Source organism: Setaria italica, chromosome IV, assembly GCF_000263155.2.
Source record: "Setaria italica strain Yugu1 chromosome IV, Setaria_italica_v2.0, whole genome shotgun sequence".
Taxonomy (NCBI): domain Eukaryota; kingdom Viridiplantae; phylum Streptophyta; class Magnoliopsida; order Poales; family Poaceae; genus Setaria; species Setaria italica.
The window spans coordinates 37911571-37928075 of record NC_028453.1 but is presented as its reverse complement, the minus strand read 5'-3'; the positions used below and the strand labels follow the sequence as shown (position 1 = coordinate 37928075).

Here is a 16505-nt window from a genome sequence, read left to right as displayed (position 1 = left end):
TTTCTGTTAATTGCAACTTGCGACGATCAATTTAGAGTTGAGAGAGATGGGTTGATGCTATTCCGAAAGTGATGGGGCCTTTGCTCTTGTTTGTTCTCCGAGAACCACGCATGATATTACTCGCATATATAAATGTCTACATTTTCCTTTAATCTGTTATAAGATATTTTCGTCATATTCTATCGTGCTAGATTTAGAAACACACGTGCTTGGTGATCAAAGTACAGCCAATTTGATGGAAAACGAACACCATCATTTGAAAGGAAAAAAGAGCAGTTATTTCTTTTTTCCCCTTTTCTTTTTCTTTTTTCAAAAGCTAGTCACTTGGAGTTGGAGCAATGAATCCTGCTGATCTGCAGATCTGGCAGTAGATCAAAGTCTCCACAGTCCACTTCTCTCTTTACATCACTGGGAATGGATTCCTTCCAACACAATGCACTGCAGCAGTGGGAGTAGGACTGTGCCAGTGTGTGCATCGGTGGAGGTGACAAAAATGTTGAGCAGTGCTGAAAACGGAATAAAGGGCGAAAATTTCCCCTCGTGACAACCCTTCTCACTCCACTCATAATTGAATCGCTCCCTTTCGCCTTTTCTTGCCATGTACCGCTCGAATCCGAGCGCCCATCCACCATCGTCATCCATGGCTGCAACCTGCAACTGCAGCTGCGGATGGCGCACCAAAAATATCTCTCCTCCTTTCGCCTTCCTCCGATGCCGAATCCATGACTGGGAATGCCACTCAAGAATTACATTCTTCCTCCTCACTCCCCGTCTCCGTCGCTGTAACCGTCGCCTCCCCCGGCTGCTAGCACCTCTCGGCCTCTCTCTCCCCTGTGCTTGCGTGCGTGGCGTGAGGCACGCCTGCACATGTGTGGCGCCAACTGCCTGCGCTGCTGTCGCGGGACAAGACTACGGGGGCATTGGAGGCTTGGACTGCTGCTCCTAGTTGTCCATTCTGATTCCTGATACAGCAGTCATCAAGCTCTCCCAAGGAGAGAGAGAGAGAGAGAGCTCCTCATCCTCTTCTGTCTCCTCCCTCGTCGTGCCGACCTGGGGGACGCCACCTCAAAACCAGCATCTTGCTTTTCCGATGGTATTAGAGCTCCACCTGGCCGTACCAGCGTCCAAGAACCGGCAGTGAGGAGCCTCTCCCTGCCGCGCGGCCCTTCCGCCCCCGGTTCCGCCGCCCATTGCTCCGAGAAGCCGATGCAATTCGCCCCCAAGATTCCGGCTTGCGGCGGCGCCGGTGCTCTACTGCTCTAGCGCCGATTCCGGGGAGGAGATGGAAGCCTGAAGGCTGGAGCTCGCGGGTTTGGCGGCCAATGGAGGCGCTTCGGCTGATGCTTCTTCTCTTGTCGCTGCTCGCCGCCGCGGCGAGGGCGGTCGCAGCGGCGGGGGCGCGGCCGAGCGAGGTGGCCGTGGGCGCGCTCTTCACCTACGACTCCACCATTGGCCGCGCGGCGCGGCTCGCCATCGAGCTCGCCGTCGACGACGTCAACGCCGACCGCACGGTGCTCGCGGGGACACAGCTCAAGTTGATCACCCAGGACACCAACTGCAGCGGCTTTCTCGGGACCATCGAAGGTTAGCCTCTTTGCTTAATTACTTCTCAAGAGCTAGAATTGGAGTAATTTCTGGTAGAAAGATTGAAATTAGAATAGCGATTTCAATTTTGCAAGAAAAGTTTTTACTGGAGGTCAGCTCGTGCGGACTAAATCTTTGCTAATACGAGTGATCAGTGACTGCTAAACTAGCTCTAGTTGTTGTTGTTTTCATTGGATTCATCTGGCTTTCTGTTCCAACTAGTTGAGGAAGAAAAATTCTAGCTTTAGCATTACCAATGTGAAAAAGGAGAGCAAGTGACCAAAGAGAGTAACGTGTCAAGTGGCTGCTGCCTCTTCTGGACTTCTTTTTAAATGTTTAAGACCATTACCCTATGACAACTTAAGCATAAGCCTCATTGGTAGATGTCTAGATGATAGTGGTGGAGTGGTGGAGAAGACGCCAGCGCAATCTGACTTGTACATCTGTTCTTGGTGTGGATGGCCTTGTAATTTATTCATCTGCAATCTGCAATCCCTTTAAAACAAAGAAAGTGGGTGCCACTACTTGATTCAGAATGCACGTTGAGTGTTAGTAATTAGTAATTACAATGGTAGTTAGTACCATTACTTGTTTGCTTTCCTATCATTTTTTACGGTACGTATCTTTTGGCACATGTAGAAAGAATGCATGTTCCCTTGATCCTTTTTCATTGCCGGAAATTCATTCGATAGTTGCTTTGTACAGTTTCATCGAGTTAACAATGTTTCCTTTTTATTTGAGATTCCCCTCGTGGATTAGGTAACCCAAATTATAGGACCTAAATGTTGACTATCAAGATTATTCATCTCCAGTGTATTATTGGTTAATTGTCTTTATTTGACTGAACTAAGGTCAACGTGCCCTCTTGCCCGTTATTTATAATCTCCCCTTATTAGTTTAATGCAATGATTGCCTGCCTCATGTCTCATGAGATGATTTGTTAATGAATAAACTGGAAATGGAGAAAGCAACTGTTTGCTTGAACTTATGATGACATTGTCTTTTCTTAAGAGTTTTGCTAACCAGACTGTCTTGGTAATAGAGGAGCAACAGACAAAAAGCATACCGGTACAGTGGTACCACATATGGCACAACTTATGAAATTCCTTATAGTATTCCGTACGATGCAAGAAACATGTCTCGACTATTAGGGAGCATCCAGTTCTTCACTTTCTTCTCTTGCAAGATTCCTTTTTGCTTTTTATGTTGTTATGTGAGCATCAGAATAAACAGATTTTTTGGAGACTGCTCCTTTTTATGTTAGAAGCAACACTAGTTTTCCTGTTGTTGTCAGACAATAAAGTTTGCTTAACATGCATCAAGTTTTAGGAAGCTAGATCCTATAGACAGCTTGAGCACAATGAAAGCTTACAGATGTCAAAACTTATCTTCGATTTATCGGCTGTAGCTGCTGCTCACTTGGATGGTCCATGAACTGATTCACAAAAATTTTACTTGGTTGCAGCATTGCAGCTAATGGAAAAAAATGTTGTTACTGTTATTGGCCCACAATCCTCCGGGATAGGCCATGTCATCTCCCATGTTGTTAATGAGCTACACGTTCCTCTTCTATCATTTGCGGCCACAGACCCAACACTTTCTGCATCAGAGTATCCTTACTTCATAAGGACAACCATAAGTGACTACTTCCAAATGAATGCCGTTGCTAGCATTGTTGATTACTATCAGTGGAAAGAGGTGACTGCTATATTCGTTGATGATGATTATGGGCGAGGTGGTGTGACAGCCCTTGGTGATGCACTTGCAGAAAAGAGGGCAAGGATTTCATATAAAGCAGCTATTCCTCCAAATTCAAATTCAGACGTGATCAGCGATGTACTGTTTAGAGCAAATATGATGGAATCAAGGGTCATGGTTGTGCATGTCAATCCTGACACAGGGATGAGAATATTTTCTATTGCTAACAAGCTCCAGATGATGGCCAGTGGCTATGTCTGGATAGTAACTGACTGGCTAGCTGCTGTCCTAGATTCCTCAGTGCCTAGAGACCTTAAATATAGCCATATTCAGGGACTAATTGTTCTTCGTCAGCACACTCCTGAATCTGATGCCAAGAATAAGTTCATATCTAAATGGAATGTTGTGGCTCGTAACAGAAGTGTTACTTCTGGCTTGAACTCATATGGTTTTTATGCTTATGACACTGTTTGGACTGTTGCTCATGCCATCGATCAATTCCTCAATGGTGGGCAACAGATCAACTTCTCAACAGATCCCAGGTTGCACGATTCAAATGGCAGCACTTTGCGTCTGTCAACTCTCAAGATATTTGATGGTGGTGAGCAGATGCTACAGCAACTTCTGCTCACAAACTTTACAGGCCTAACTGGTCCAGTCCAATTTAATTCAGACCGCAATTTGGTACACCCAGCATATGATATCCTTAATATTGGTGGTTCTGGCTCCCAGTTGATTGGCTACTGGTCCAATTACTCGGGTCTCTCTGTTACTGCTCCTGAAATTTTGTATCAGAAGCCACCAAATACTTCTTCAAATGCCCAGCGGCTCCACAATGTGGTCTGGCCAGGTGATTCCACTACTACACCAAAGGGGTGGGTTTTCCCGAACAATGGCCAGCCTCTGCGAGTTGGTGTTCCAATCAAAGCAAGCTTTAAGGAATTAGTGTCAGGTGGCAGGGGCCCTGATAATGTGACCGGTTATTGCATTGATATATTCAATGCAGCAATTAAACTGCTTCCCTATCCAGTTCCTTGCCAATTCATAACAATTGGGGATGGTACAAAGAACCCTAACTATGACGACATCATTAAGATGATTGCTGCCAATGTATGCTCTCATTCTTTGTTCCTGTGTATTTAATCATTTTATTGTGAGTCCTCTGATTTATTTCATTTCATTTAGTCCCTTGATGCAGCTGTAGGCGACTTTGCTATTGTGAGAAATAGAACAAAGATTGCAGAATTCACGCAGCCTTATATTGAATCAGGACTTGTGATAGTAGCGCCGGTGAAACAAGCAACTTCAAGTGCCTGGGCCTTCCTTAAACCTTTCACATTGGAGATGTGGTGTGTAACAGGTGCTCTTTTTATTTTCGTGGGGATAGTTGTTTGGATTCTTGAACATCGGACTAATGAGGAGTTTCGAGGCTCTCCACGACGACAAGTTATAACAATATTTTGGTACGCTTCTGTTGCTACTTAGGGATGAATTTTATCCTAGGTTACCAAATCTGGCTTGAGTTGACATTCATGAGGCAGAGCGTGTAGCTTTATATAATTCATGCTGGCCTCATGATTTACTTTATTTTATTGGTGGTTTTCTAAATGTTAAATGTTTTAGGAATTGATTGACGTTTCATTCTTATATTTCAGGTTTAGCTTCTCAACAATGTTCTTTTCACACAGTAAGTGCTCTAGATCCATCACATGATATTATGTTCAACTCATCCATCATGCTTTTCCTGTCTGAATGGAAACATCTTAACGCTTCAGGACAGAACACTGTAAGCGCACTTGGGCGGTTCGTGTTGATCATATGGTTGTTTGTCGTGCTGATCATCAATTCAAGTTATACTGCTAGCTTGACGTCAATCCTCACAGTCCAACAGCTCGCAACAGGAATAACTGGGATCGACGATTTGATTTCAAGTGCTTTACCTATTGGATATCAGGCTGGAAAGTTTACCAGAAATTACCTGATTGAAGAGCTCAATATTCCAGAGTCTCGACTAGTACCACTTAATACGATCCAGGAATATGCTGATGCCCTTAAACGTGGACCAAAAGATGGCGGTGTTGGTGCAATTGTTGATGAGACGCCATATGTTCAGATCTTCTTGTCATACCACTGCAATTTCAGAATAGTGGGACAGGAGTTCACGAAGGAGGGATGGGGCTTTGTACGTTCATCTACCTTTTTCTAATACTTGTGTATTCATTTGACTTTTTTGGTCACTCCTCCCATTGCATCTCAGGGAAGTATAAATCCATGTCTGGTACAGAAATAATCTATTGTTCTTCATTGCAGGCATTCCAGAGAGACTCCCCCCTTGCCGCAGACTTATCAACAGCCATCCTTCAGCTTTCAGAGAGTGGCCAGCTTCAGAGAATTCATGATGAGTGGTTCACACGGCCTAGTTGCTCCTCTGATGACAGTGAAGTGGGAGCAACCAGGCTTGGCCTCGGAAGCTTTTGGGGCCTTTTCCTCGTGTGTGCCCTGATATGTCTCTTCGCTCTGCTGGTGTTCTTCATACGGATCTGCTGGCAGTATAGCAAATACTCCAATTCTGAAGCTGCTGGTGAGCCCAGTGCAGCTGATGCTGATGCTGCTGCTGCCACTGACGCTGCCGCTGATGCTGCCGAAAGACAGCGGAGGCCATCACGCCTGGGCAGCTTCAAAGAGCTGATGCAGTTTGTCGACAAGAAGGAGGAAGAAGTTAGGAGAACAATGAAACGAAGATCAAGCGAGAAAGATAACCAAGCTGCAGGATCCTCAGATGCTCAGTCAATGGCTGCAGCATAAACATTATTTCTGACTTCAGTACTTCAGAAGGCAAAGCAGGGAGACACAATACCAATAGATTATTGAATTAGGTTCTCGCCCAAAAAAAATTATATATAAAGTAGGATGATCTAACTTGCTTGGGATGAAAAGGCTCTGTTACTGTAGGGAGATCAAAGAATACATTTTTCATCTGGGTCATTACAATTTGCGTCTCGGATACATGTACACGATTTGTATTAACAATTGCTTCCGGCAATTGAGTTCCTTTTCAAGCTGTGCAAAGTGATTCCTTTCAATTGCTTCTCTAGCAATCAACCTTTTGACTGTGCTACTCTACATGGGGTTCAGCCAGTACGCATCCGTTAAGACAAGTTTTATCCATAATGTTTGGTAAGAAAAGCTTCGCCAGCTATGTATATCCAAGACGAGGTAAACACTGATGCCAAAGTTTCTACACAAAAGATCAAAACGTACGCTTTGCTGTAACTGGAGTGTGATCGGATAACCTGGATACTGACACTCACAGTCAGTATTATTTGACGAGCGACCACCTCACACGTCTTAAATACCAAATTGACTCTGAGCAGAGCCTCACCCTAAAAGCCTGTAAGCATGCAGTGAAACGATACTGACGCTCGGGCAATCTTCCTGTTAATAAGGCGTTGTCTTGCCATGTGTATCGGGCTGGTCCTTGTACCTATTTTTATTTTTTTAGGATGGAAGTTTGGTTCAGGCTATGGGTTCATTTTGATTTTACTTGGTTGGAGATCAAAAAGACAACTAACAACTGAGATATACATGTCATTATCTATTCTTCCTTCCTATCCTTTTCCCATGCTCCTCTTCCTCCCCTATTGCACCTGCATCCCCACACTTGCGTCAATCAGTCAATACCCGTGTGTAAACATCCATATGGGATGGGAGTGTCTAATCGGTTTGAGACGATTTCATACCGCATTCAGAGAGAATATTCTTGGTTAGGATGAGACTTGAGACCTATCCCACCTATCCCGAAGCAAACTCCTTAAAATATGTTTATCCCATCATATCCTACGTCATAGTTCATCCTACCAACTAAACACATGGTTATAGTCAAGCTTACCTTATTTAGCGATGAAGCTTGTACCTATAACAATTCAATTTCTTCACACATGCTAAATAATTTTTTTTTAAAAAAAGTCATGGGACCTCCAAAGCTAATCGGGGGATATCAATTCAAAGTTGTACTTCATCATAATAATATCTATGCAGCTAGAAAATCCAAAACAACCTACAATTTAGAATAGAGGAAGTATGAATCAGGGTCGCGCATAGTGCTTGCTCGCTTGCTCACCCTTGTCCATCTCATTGAGCTAATGCCCTTTGATTTGATGTTAGAGGAGCCTCTTTCATCCCCGTTTTATCAGCAGGGAGCATGGGTCGACAACTCGATGGAGCTGTGTAATGTGGCAGGGGAAAACATCCTTTTCGCCTAGCGTCCGTGGCAACAAAATTCTCGCCTTGCTCCCAGAAAAAAAAAATTCTCTCCTTGCGTCACCGTTCACCTCTCCCTCGCGCTCGCTGTCTCTTCTGTGCTCGCGTGTCATCCGTGATTCACACACCTGCGCATTCGCATTCAAAGTTCCGATTCTTGGACTAGCTAGCTGTCAATCCTGAGCTCCGATACTGTCCTCAATCCTCAAGCTTCCTCCCGGCCTCCCAAGCTTCTTCTTCCCGGCCTCCCGGGGGGAGGGAGAGGGACAGAGCTCCTCACCAGTTGTCCTCTTCACTCTCCTCCTTGCTTGCCCACCTCAAAACCAGAATCTTGCTGTACGATGATATGACGCTATAGCTCCAGGCCTCCACCCCAATTCCAAGGTCGCGCCTTCCGGCGCCCCCCGTGCTCTAGTGCCGCTTGGATTCGGGCCAATGGGCGCGGCTCAGCTGGTGGCCTTGTTCTTGGCGCTCGCCGCCACCGCCGCCGGGAGGGCGGTGTCGGCGGCGGGGGCGCGGCCGAGCGAGGTGGCCGTGGGCGCCCTCTTCACGTACGACTCCACGATTGGCCGCGCGGCGCGGCTCGCCGTCGACGACGTCAACGCGGACGGCACGGTGCTCGCGGGGACGAAGCTCAGTCTGAAGACCCACGACACCAACTGCAGCGCCTTTATTGGGACCGTCAGAGGTTGGGGTTTTTTATCCGCTTCCTTTCTTTCCCCCACTATTGGTCCAATTTTATATTCGTCGCTTTCGTTTTAGTGCAATATAATTGCTGGGCTCGTGTTTCATGAGATGATTTGTTAAAGTTAAACAGTATTTTGTTAATCTTACGATGGCATTCTAGTTAAAAAAAATCTTATGATGACATTGCCCTAGATGCATGGATAATTTTTGCATTCTTCTTATGAGATCCCACTCTCTAGGTCACTTCCACTACTTCCACTCGTTATATGTGTATTCATGTATCCGTATCCATATTGGTCTATCTAGGCAATTCTGCTAACCTGATTGTCCTGGCAATAGAAGAGAAACGGACAAAAAGAATGCTTGTGCTGATGGAGTGGAACCACAGATGGCATAACTTATGAAATTGGTTAAGGTATTCTGCAGGGTGCATCTTGCACCAAGCATGTGTCAGCTGCTATGGAACATCCAATTCTTCAGTTTCTGCTCTTGCAGGATTCCTTTCTCTCAGTAGTGTTTGAGCACAATAATAAAGTAAAGTAAATAGGTTCATTGCAGACTGCTAATTTGTTTGAATCGCAGATAGTTTTCCTGTTTTTGTCACAAAATGAAGTTTGCTTGACATGCATAAAGTTTTAGGGCAAAGCTGGTAGGATCTTATAGCCTTGAGTAGAATAAGCTGTCATCTTTTCTTGGCTTGCAAAACATCAGAATTTAGCTTCAGTTCGTCAACTGTCACTGCTACTCACATTGATGGTGCATGAACTGATTCATTACAACCTTACTTGATTGCAGCATTGCAGCTAATGGAGGAAAATGTAGTTGCTGTGATCGGGCCACAATCCTCAGGGATAGGCCATGTCATCTCTCATGTTGCTAATGAGCTACAAGTTCCTCTTCTGTCATTTGCGGCCACAGATCCAAGTCTTTCTGCATTAGAGTATCCGTACTTCTTAAGAACAACCATAAGTGACTACTTCCAAATGAATGCTGTTGCTAGCATTGTTGATTACTATCAATGGAAAAGGGTGACTGCTATATTCGTTGATGATGATTATGGCCGAGGTGGTGTGTTCGCCCTTGGTGATGCACTTGCAGCGAAAAGAGCAAAGATTTCGTATAAAGCAGCTATTCCTCCAAACTCAGATTCAGACGTGATCAGTGATGTACTATCTAGAGCAAATATGATGGAATCAAGGATCATGGTTGTGCATGTCAATCCTGACACGGGGATGAGAATATTTTCTATTGCTAACAACCTCCAGATGATGACCAGTGGCTATGTCTGGATAGTAACTGATTGGCTAGCTGCTGTCCTTGATTCCTCCACGTCTAGAGATCTTAAAGATCTGAGTCATATTCAGGGGCTAATTGTTCTTCGTCAGCACACTCCTGAATCTGATGCCAAGAATAAGTTCATATCTAAATGGAATGCTGTGGCTCGTAACAGAAGTGTTACTTCTGGCTTGAACTCATATGGTTTTTATGCTTATGACACTGTTTGGACTGTTGCTCGTGCCATCGATCAATTCCTCAATAGTGGGCAACAGATCAACTTCTCAACAGATCCCAGGTTGCACGATTCAAATGGCAGCACTTTGCGTCTGTCAACTCTCAAGATATTTGAGGGTGGTGACCAGATGCTGCAGCAACTTCTACTCACAAACTTTACAGGTGTGACAGGTCCAGTCCAGTTTGGTTCAGACCGCAGTTTAGTACGCCCAGCATATGAGATCCTTAATGTTGGTGGTTCTGGCTCCCGCTTGATTGGCTATTGGTCTAACTATTCAGGCCTTTCTGTTGCTGCTCCTGATATTTTGTATCAGAAGCCACCAAATACAAGTGCCCAGCAGCTGTACGATGTGCTGTGGCCAGGTGAATCCACTAGTACGCCTAGGGGTTGGGTATTCCCAAACAATGGCCAGCCTCTGAGAGTTGGCATCCCGAATAAAGCAAGCTTTAAGGAATTGGTTTCAAGTGGAGGCCCTGGTAATGTGACGGGTTATTGCATTGATGTATTCAGCGCAGCAATCAAACTGCTTCCTTACCCAGTTCCTTTAGAATTTGTAACTATTGGGGATGGCACAAAAAACCCAAGCTATATTGGCATCGTTAGAATGGTTGCTAACAATGTATGCCCTCGTTCTTTGTTCCAGTTTATTTCACAATTTTGCTGTCAATCCTCTAATTTTTTTTTCATTTTCATTTAGTCCCTTGATGCAGCTGTAGGCGACTTTGCTATAGTGAGAAATGGAACGGCGATTTCAGAATACACACAGCCTTATGTTGAGGCAGGGCTTGTGATAGTAGCGCCAGTGAAACAAGTAACTCCAAGTGCCTGGACTTTCCTTAAACCTTTCACATTGGAGATGTGGTGTGTCACAGGTGCTCTTTTTATTTTGGTGGGGGTAGTAGTATGGCTTCTTGAACATCGGATTAATGAGGAATTTCGAGGCTCTCCACGGCGACAAGTTGTAACAATATTCTGGTACATTTCTGTTTCTACTTTAAGGAAGTGTTTTATCATAGTTTACCATACATGGCTTGAGTCAAAGTTCAGACAGAATACAATCGTGGGGTGAAAATGTTTCTAGGTTTATAATTCACTGCTATTTTGTTGGTGGTTTTTCGAAATGATCAACTTGCTAAACTTTAACAATTGACAGATATTACTTGCTTCTCTTTCAGGTTCAGCTTCTCAACAATGTTCCACTCACACAGTAAGTCCACTAGATGTGTCACATGATATTAACTCTTCCATGATTATTTCCCTGTACGGGTGGAAATGTCTTGACAAAAAACAAACTGCAGGAGAAAACACTGTAAGCGCGCTTGGGCGGTTCGTATTGATAATATGGTTGTTCGTTGTGCTGATCATCACTTCAAGTTATACTGCTAGCTTGACGTCAATCCTCACAGTCCAACAGCTCGACACAGGAATTACAGGGCTTGATAGTTTGATTTCAAGTTCTTTACCTATTGGATACCAGAATGGAAAGTTTACCAAAAAGTACCTCATTCTGGAACTCAATATTCCAGAGTCTCGATTGGTAGCACTAAATACGATCCAGGACTATGCTGATGCCCTCAACCGTGGACCAAAAAATGGCGGTGTTGCTGCGATTGTTGATGAGAAGCCATATATTGATATCTTCCTGTCACACTACTGCAACTTCAGAATAGTGGGACAGCAATTCACAAGGGAAGGATGGGGCTTTGTACGTTCATCGTCCTTTAACTTGTTCTGTTCATTCATTCGCCTTCATTTTGGCATTCCTCCCATTGCATCCCAGAGAAGCATAATACATGTCTGGTACTGTAAAGGAAATGATTTATTCTGCTCCATTGTTTTTCTTTACAGACGTTCCAGAGAGACTCCCCCATTGCTGCAGACATGTCAACAGCCATCCTTCAACTTTCAGAGAGTGGCCAGCTTCAGAGAATTCACGACGACTGGTTCAAAGGGCCTAGTTGCGCCTACGATGACGAGAGCCAAGTGGGAGCAACTAGGCTTGGCATCGGAAGCTTTTCGGGCCTTTTCCTTATGTGCGCCCTGATATGTCTCTTCGCACTGTTGGTGTTCTTCATACGTCTCTGCTGGCAGTATAACAAGTACTCCAATTCTGGAGCTGCCGGTGAGCCCAGTGCAGCTGATGCTGATGCTATCCAGCGGAAGCCATCAGGCCTAGGCAGCTTCAAAGAGATCTTACAGTTTGTCGACAAGAAAGAGGAAGAAATCCGGAGATCGAGGAAACGAAGATCAAGCGACGAAGATAACCAAGCTGCAGGTTCCTCTGGTCCGCTGTCAGTGTCTTCACCATACTGACGCTCTTTCAGGCTCCAGTCCTTCAGATGGCAAAGCAGGGAAGTACATTACCAAGACAACATATCGTACAGATCCATGTAGATAGTGGTCTTACATTTTGATACGAGTATCCCTTTTTCCCTTAGGATCATTAGCAATCTCTGATACACACGGTTTGTATGCCACAACTGTTTTCGGCAATCGACACTGTTTAAAGCTTGTGTAAAGTGGTTCCTTTCTTTCAATTGCCTTTCTAACAGGCATTTTTTTCTAGCTTTCCTCTGGCTGATTTATGGTGCTATATTTTTTGAACGAACAGCACGAGATTGGGCGCTATTTCATTAAGTAAAGGAGTTTGCAGATCGCCTGCAGAAAAGATAATAAAATAAAATTTACATATCATCAAAACGATCTCAAACGCCGCCAATAAGCGCAGCCATGTGCCTAGCCCCGGCTAGCCCCAGGCACGAGCCTCTTCTCTGATCGTGCCCATTAGAGTCAGAGTCGATTTCTCCTTGAGCTGGAAAATCCGCGCGTTCCTCTGGTTCCATAGCTCCCATACCACCAAGAGTACGATCGAACGCCACCCTTCTTTGGCACACCAGGCCTTGCTCCCACCATGCTCCACCAATCGGTTACCACGAGGGTATGACCCCACTCCTCCGGTCTGTATCCTGTCCAGTCAGCCACCATTTTCCAAATTTTCTGTGAGTAGCGACAGCCAGCAATCAGGTGGTGCGCCGTCTCCGGGTCTACATAGTGGGCAGAAGTCAGCCCGCGGCCAACCGCGCGGGGCCAGGCGGTCGGAGGTCCACACCCAATTTCGTATAATCAGTCAAGCAAAAAATTTGCATTTAGGCGGTACGCAGAAGAGGCTGTGTACGTGCCAGATTGAGTGAACTTCCAGGTTATTTGATCCTCATTTTCGGGCGAGGTAGGTGTCGCTTGGACGATGGCCCATAGTTCAACGAACTGGTGGATGTGCACAACGGAGAGATTTGTTGCTATATTGGGATCGTGTACCCATTGAAGGTTCTGTTCTTTTTCCTGGAAATCGCAAACACCGCTGGGGCGATATCCTTGGGCCTTCTCCCTTGCGCCCATGCCGAATTCCAGAAGGATGTTTTTGCCCTGTCGCCAATCTGGATCGTACGTGGCCGCCGCAAAAAGGAGCTTGTCTTTTTTATTTTTATATTTTTTCTTTACAATTTTGCAGAAATAAATAGTCGAATGAAAATTTGCAAAAATAGACCTATGCCGCCGTACGAAACGGCGGTAAAGGAGCATCGCCGGTTGAAACGGTGGTAAGGGGACCTGTTGTCGGGTGAAATAGCGGTACCACCCGGCATACAGCTTACTGCCCCCCTCCCCCCCTCCGCGTCAGGTGGACCGCCCATGGGATGACATGGCGTGGGGTTCGAGACTCTTTCGCCGCTTCAGTTGGCAGAACTGCCAGGCCGCCGTTTCAAACAACGGAAGTGAGGCTCTTCCGCCAAATGAGCCGACAGGGCCAGCCCTTATAAAAGCGCGCACGCGCCCGCTCAGGGCGCGCTCGCCCCTTTCTTTTGCGCCCGCCGCCAGAGACAGACCGAGAGCTGGAGAGAAGAGGAAGGGAGGGGAGGGAGGGAGAGGAGAAGGAAGGAAGGGAGGGAGGAGAAGGGAAGGAAAGAAAGAAAGAGAGGGAGGGGAGTGAAGATTGAAGGTCCGCTCGTCGCTTCATTAGAGGTATTTTTTGTAATCCCTTAGTTTAGTTAGTGTAGTGGATAGATCTAGTAGTTAGTTTAGTGGACATGAGACATAGAAAAATGTAGGTTAGTTAGTCTAGTCGATTTTAGACATAGGAAAATGTAGCTAAGTCAGATTAGTGGATTTAGCTTAGGTATTTAATTGACAGTAAAGTTAGTTTGTTGATTTATGTAGATTAATTTTAGATGAATATTATTTGCAATGCTAGGGTTATATTATATATAGATGTTCCGGATGTAGTTGTTTCAGGGATAGTTGAAATTATTAGATTTAGTTAGAACTTTTGTTCTTGTCGCGTATATTGACCCGCTGTTTAGGGTTACATTAATGTAGTAATATTTTGTACCTATGATAATATCATGTATATTGACCTGGTAAAATGAAATGAATTAGTTCGTTAGGTTGGACTGTATATTGAAATGTAGGTGTCGTTCGAGTTAACTGATTTAAGTTATTGAGAGTAACTTGCAGTGTTCGTGTCGTGTGTATTGGCAGGCATGTCGGAAAGTTTATATTTCCAAGTGTTCTATGGTCTGTGGGAGGTTAGATATGGTCCAGAAGAGGTAGATTTGAGTGGATTTCAGTCTTTCTACAAGTATTTACCAAGAGCAAGAGAGAGGACTTGGGGAGGCATATGCAGGTGCCTTTGTAAGAATTTCAGTCTTGATAGAGATCAAGTGGATGTGTCTATTAGGATTGTAGTGAGGAGACGGCCTGACATAAACTTTTGGGAGCTGATCCCGCTTGAAGAAACCCAGAACTACCGGGTTTATGTAAAAGGTTGTACGAAGCGCGGTTTACCGCTCATATGGTATGTTCAAGTGTTCACGAAGGCTGGGTCTAGCAGTCAGATGGAAGAAGATGTGGGAGGTGCTGAAGTTGAAGCTGAGGAAGGTGTGGAGGAAGCCAAGGAAGTGTGGAAAGTACTGATGAGCAAAATGAAGAATTTTATGAAGAGGGGGCAGAAGAGGGAGATGCAGAGGATGATGTTGCAACCCGTGAGCCAAATGGGGAGGCTGACGAGGGGGAAGACATGCCTGAGTTAGTTGAGCAGGTGGAGAGGGAAGGAGAAGAGGCCAATGGTGCCATGGATGATGACTCGTTGGATGACAAAGATGCTTACCCTGTCCCGCGGAACTGATCAACTTATGATCATTCCGCCCTACTGGTCAATGTAGGGGAAAATATCCCTTGGGAGTACATGGAGAATGAGATTTGCGTGGGTGCTATGTACCCCAGTGAGGATGAGGTGAAGGCATCTGTGAAGCGATGGTCCACTTTATATTTGTAACGTCAGTTCAGGGTGGTGAGAGTAAACCGACGATGTATGATGTTTGCTATGTGAGAAGCAATTGCCCATTTAGGGTGCACGCATACAAGGGGAAGTGGAAGGATTACTGGGAGGTGACTTGAGTGGTTGAGCACCAATGCTTGCTAGATGAATTGGAAGGAACACACCACAACCTCACTGCTGATTTTGTTGCTCAATACATGTATCCTCAGATAGTGGAGAATCCTAGCTTCAAGCCCAAGTTGATTGTTTGTGCCATAGAGGAGAAGTTCAAGTATAAGATTAGCTACAACAAAGCCTACCGAGCCAAACAGAAGGCACTGGAGATGAAGTGGGGTACGTACGAAGCATCATATGACAATATTCCTCTCCTATTTCACACCATATGCCAGAGGAACCCAGGAAGCTATTACGACCTAAAAGCATATCCATGTGCTCAGTTTCCAGGCAAACAGGTCCTGCAGCGGTCATTCCTTGCCTTGGGTCCTTGCATTGAGGCTTTTCAGCGATGTCGCCCAGTCATTTGCATTGATGGCACATTTCTGACTGGAAGGTATAAAGGCACAATCTTGATAGCTATTGGGTCCGACGGTAACAATTAGGTGTTGCGCTGGCGATCGCCTTTGTGGAGAAGGAGTCTGGAGATAGTTGGTATTAGTTCCTGGAGAGGGTGAAGCAGATGATTGTGAAGGACATGGAGGGTGTCTATCTAATTCATGATCGGCACAAAGGCATTCTACAAGCAATCGAAGACCTACAGAATGGAAGTGTGCAACATTTCAGGGTGCCAATATGGCTGGACTTGAAGAGTAGGTGGTGCATGAGGCATATGGGTGCAAACTTCCATAGTCAATTCAAGAACAAGTCCCTTATGAAAATGTTCAAGCGGTTATGCAGCCAGAATCAGGAGAGGAAATTCAACCTGCTGTGGAAGAAACTTGATGAGCTTACAAAGAAACAGTCCGAAGATCTAGCCAAGAGACTGATAAACAGCAAGGCTGGCCTCCTTGTGTCTTTGGAGGACATCGGACTCGATGGTCCGAATGTCAGGTGAAGATGGAGAAGGTCCATCAAGAGCTTCTTATAGTGGATTGAGCATGAGCCGAAGGAAAGGTGGGCATTACTCTATAACGAGAGAGGTGCTTGGTGGGGAATAATGACTACAAACCTAGCTGAGGTTTACAACTGGGTCCTGCGCGGTGTTCAGGGACTGCTCCTTGTTGGTATCGTGGAATTCTTTCTGTACCACACCATGGAGTACTTCAAGGAAAGGTACCATGTCGCTGATAACTCAATGCGCACATAAAATTTATGGGTATAAGATGACATAGTACACGGAGGAGGCTATTAAGAAGGCTCATAAGCATCGTGTTAATAAAGTTGGAGCCGTGGAACGACGGTTCGAGGTTGTTTGCAGGGACAAAGCTCGATTGG

At 45.3% G+C, this 16505-nt stretch overlaps 2 protein-coding genes across 2 annotated transcripts; both read left to right on the top strand.

The window, feature by feature from the left end:
- Positions 1–646: 646 nt before the first annotated feature.
- Positions 647–6365, top strand: LOC101770289 (glutamate receptor 3.4). Its single transcript, XM_004966162.3, has 6 exons — positions 647–1584; positions 3050–4392; positions 4468–4745; positions 4938–4969; positions 5058–5464; positions 5593–6365. The coding sequence occupies exons 1-6, from the start codon at positions 1323–1325 to the stop codon at positions 6085–6087; spliced, it is 2817 nt and encodes a 938-aa protein (XP_004966219.1). The 5' UTR covers positions 647–1322; the 3' UTR covers positions 6088–6365.
- A 1137-nt stretch (positions 6366–7502) lies between these two features.
- On the top strand, positions 7503–12279 carry LOC101770695 (glutamate receptor 3.5). Its single transcript, XM_004966163.3, has 6 exons — positions 7503–8230; positions 9025–10361; positions 10440–10717; positions 10918–10949; positions 11041–11447; positions 11591–12279. Exons 1-6 carry the CDS (start codon positions 7978–7980, stop codon positions 12053–12055), a joined length of 2772 nt encoding a protein of 923 aa, XP_004966220.1. The 5' UTR covers positions 7503–7977; the 3' UTR covers positions 12056–12279.
- The last annotated feature ends 4226 nt before the right edge of the window (positions 12280–16505 follow it).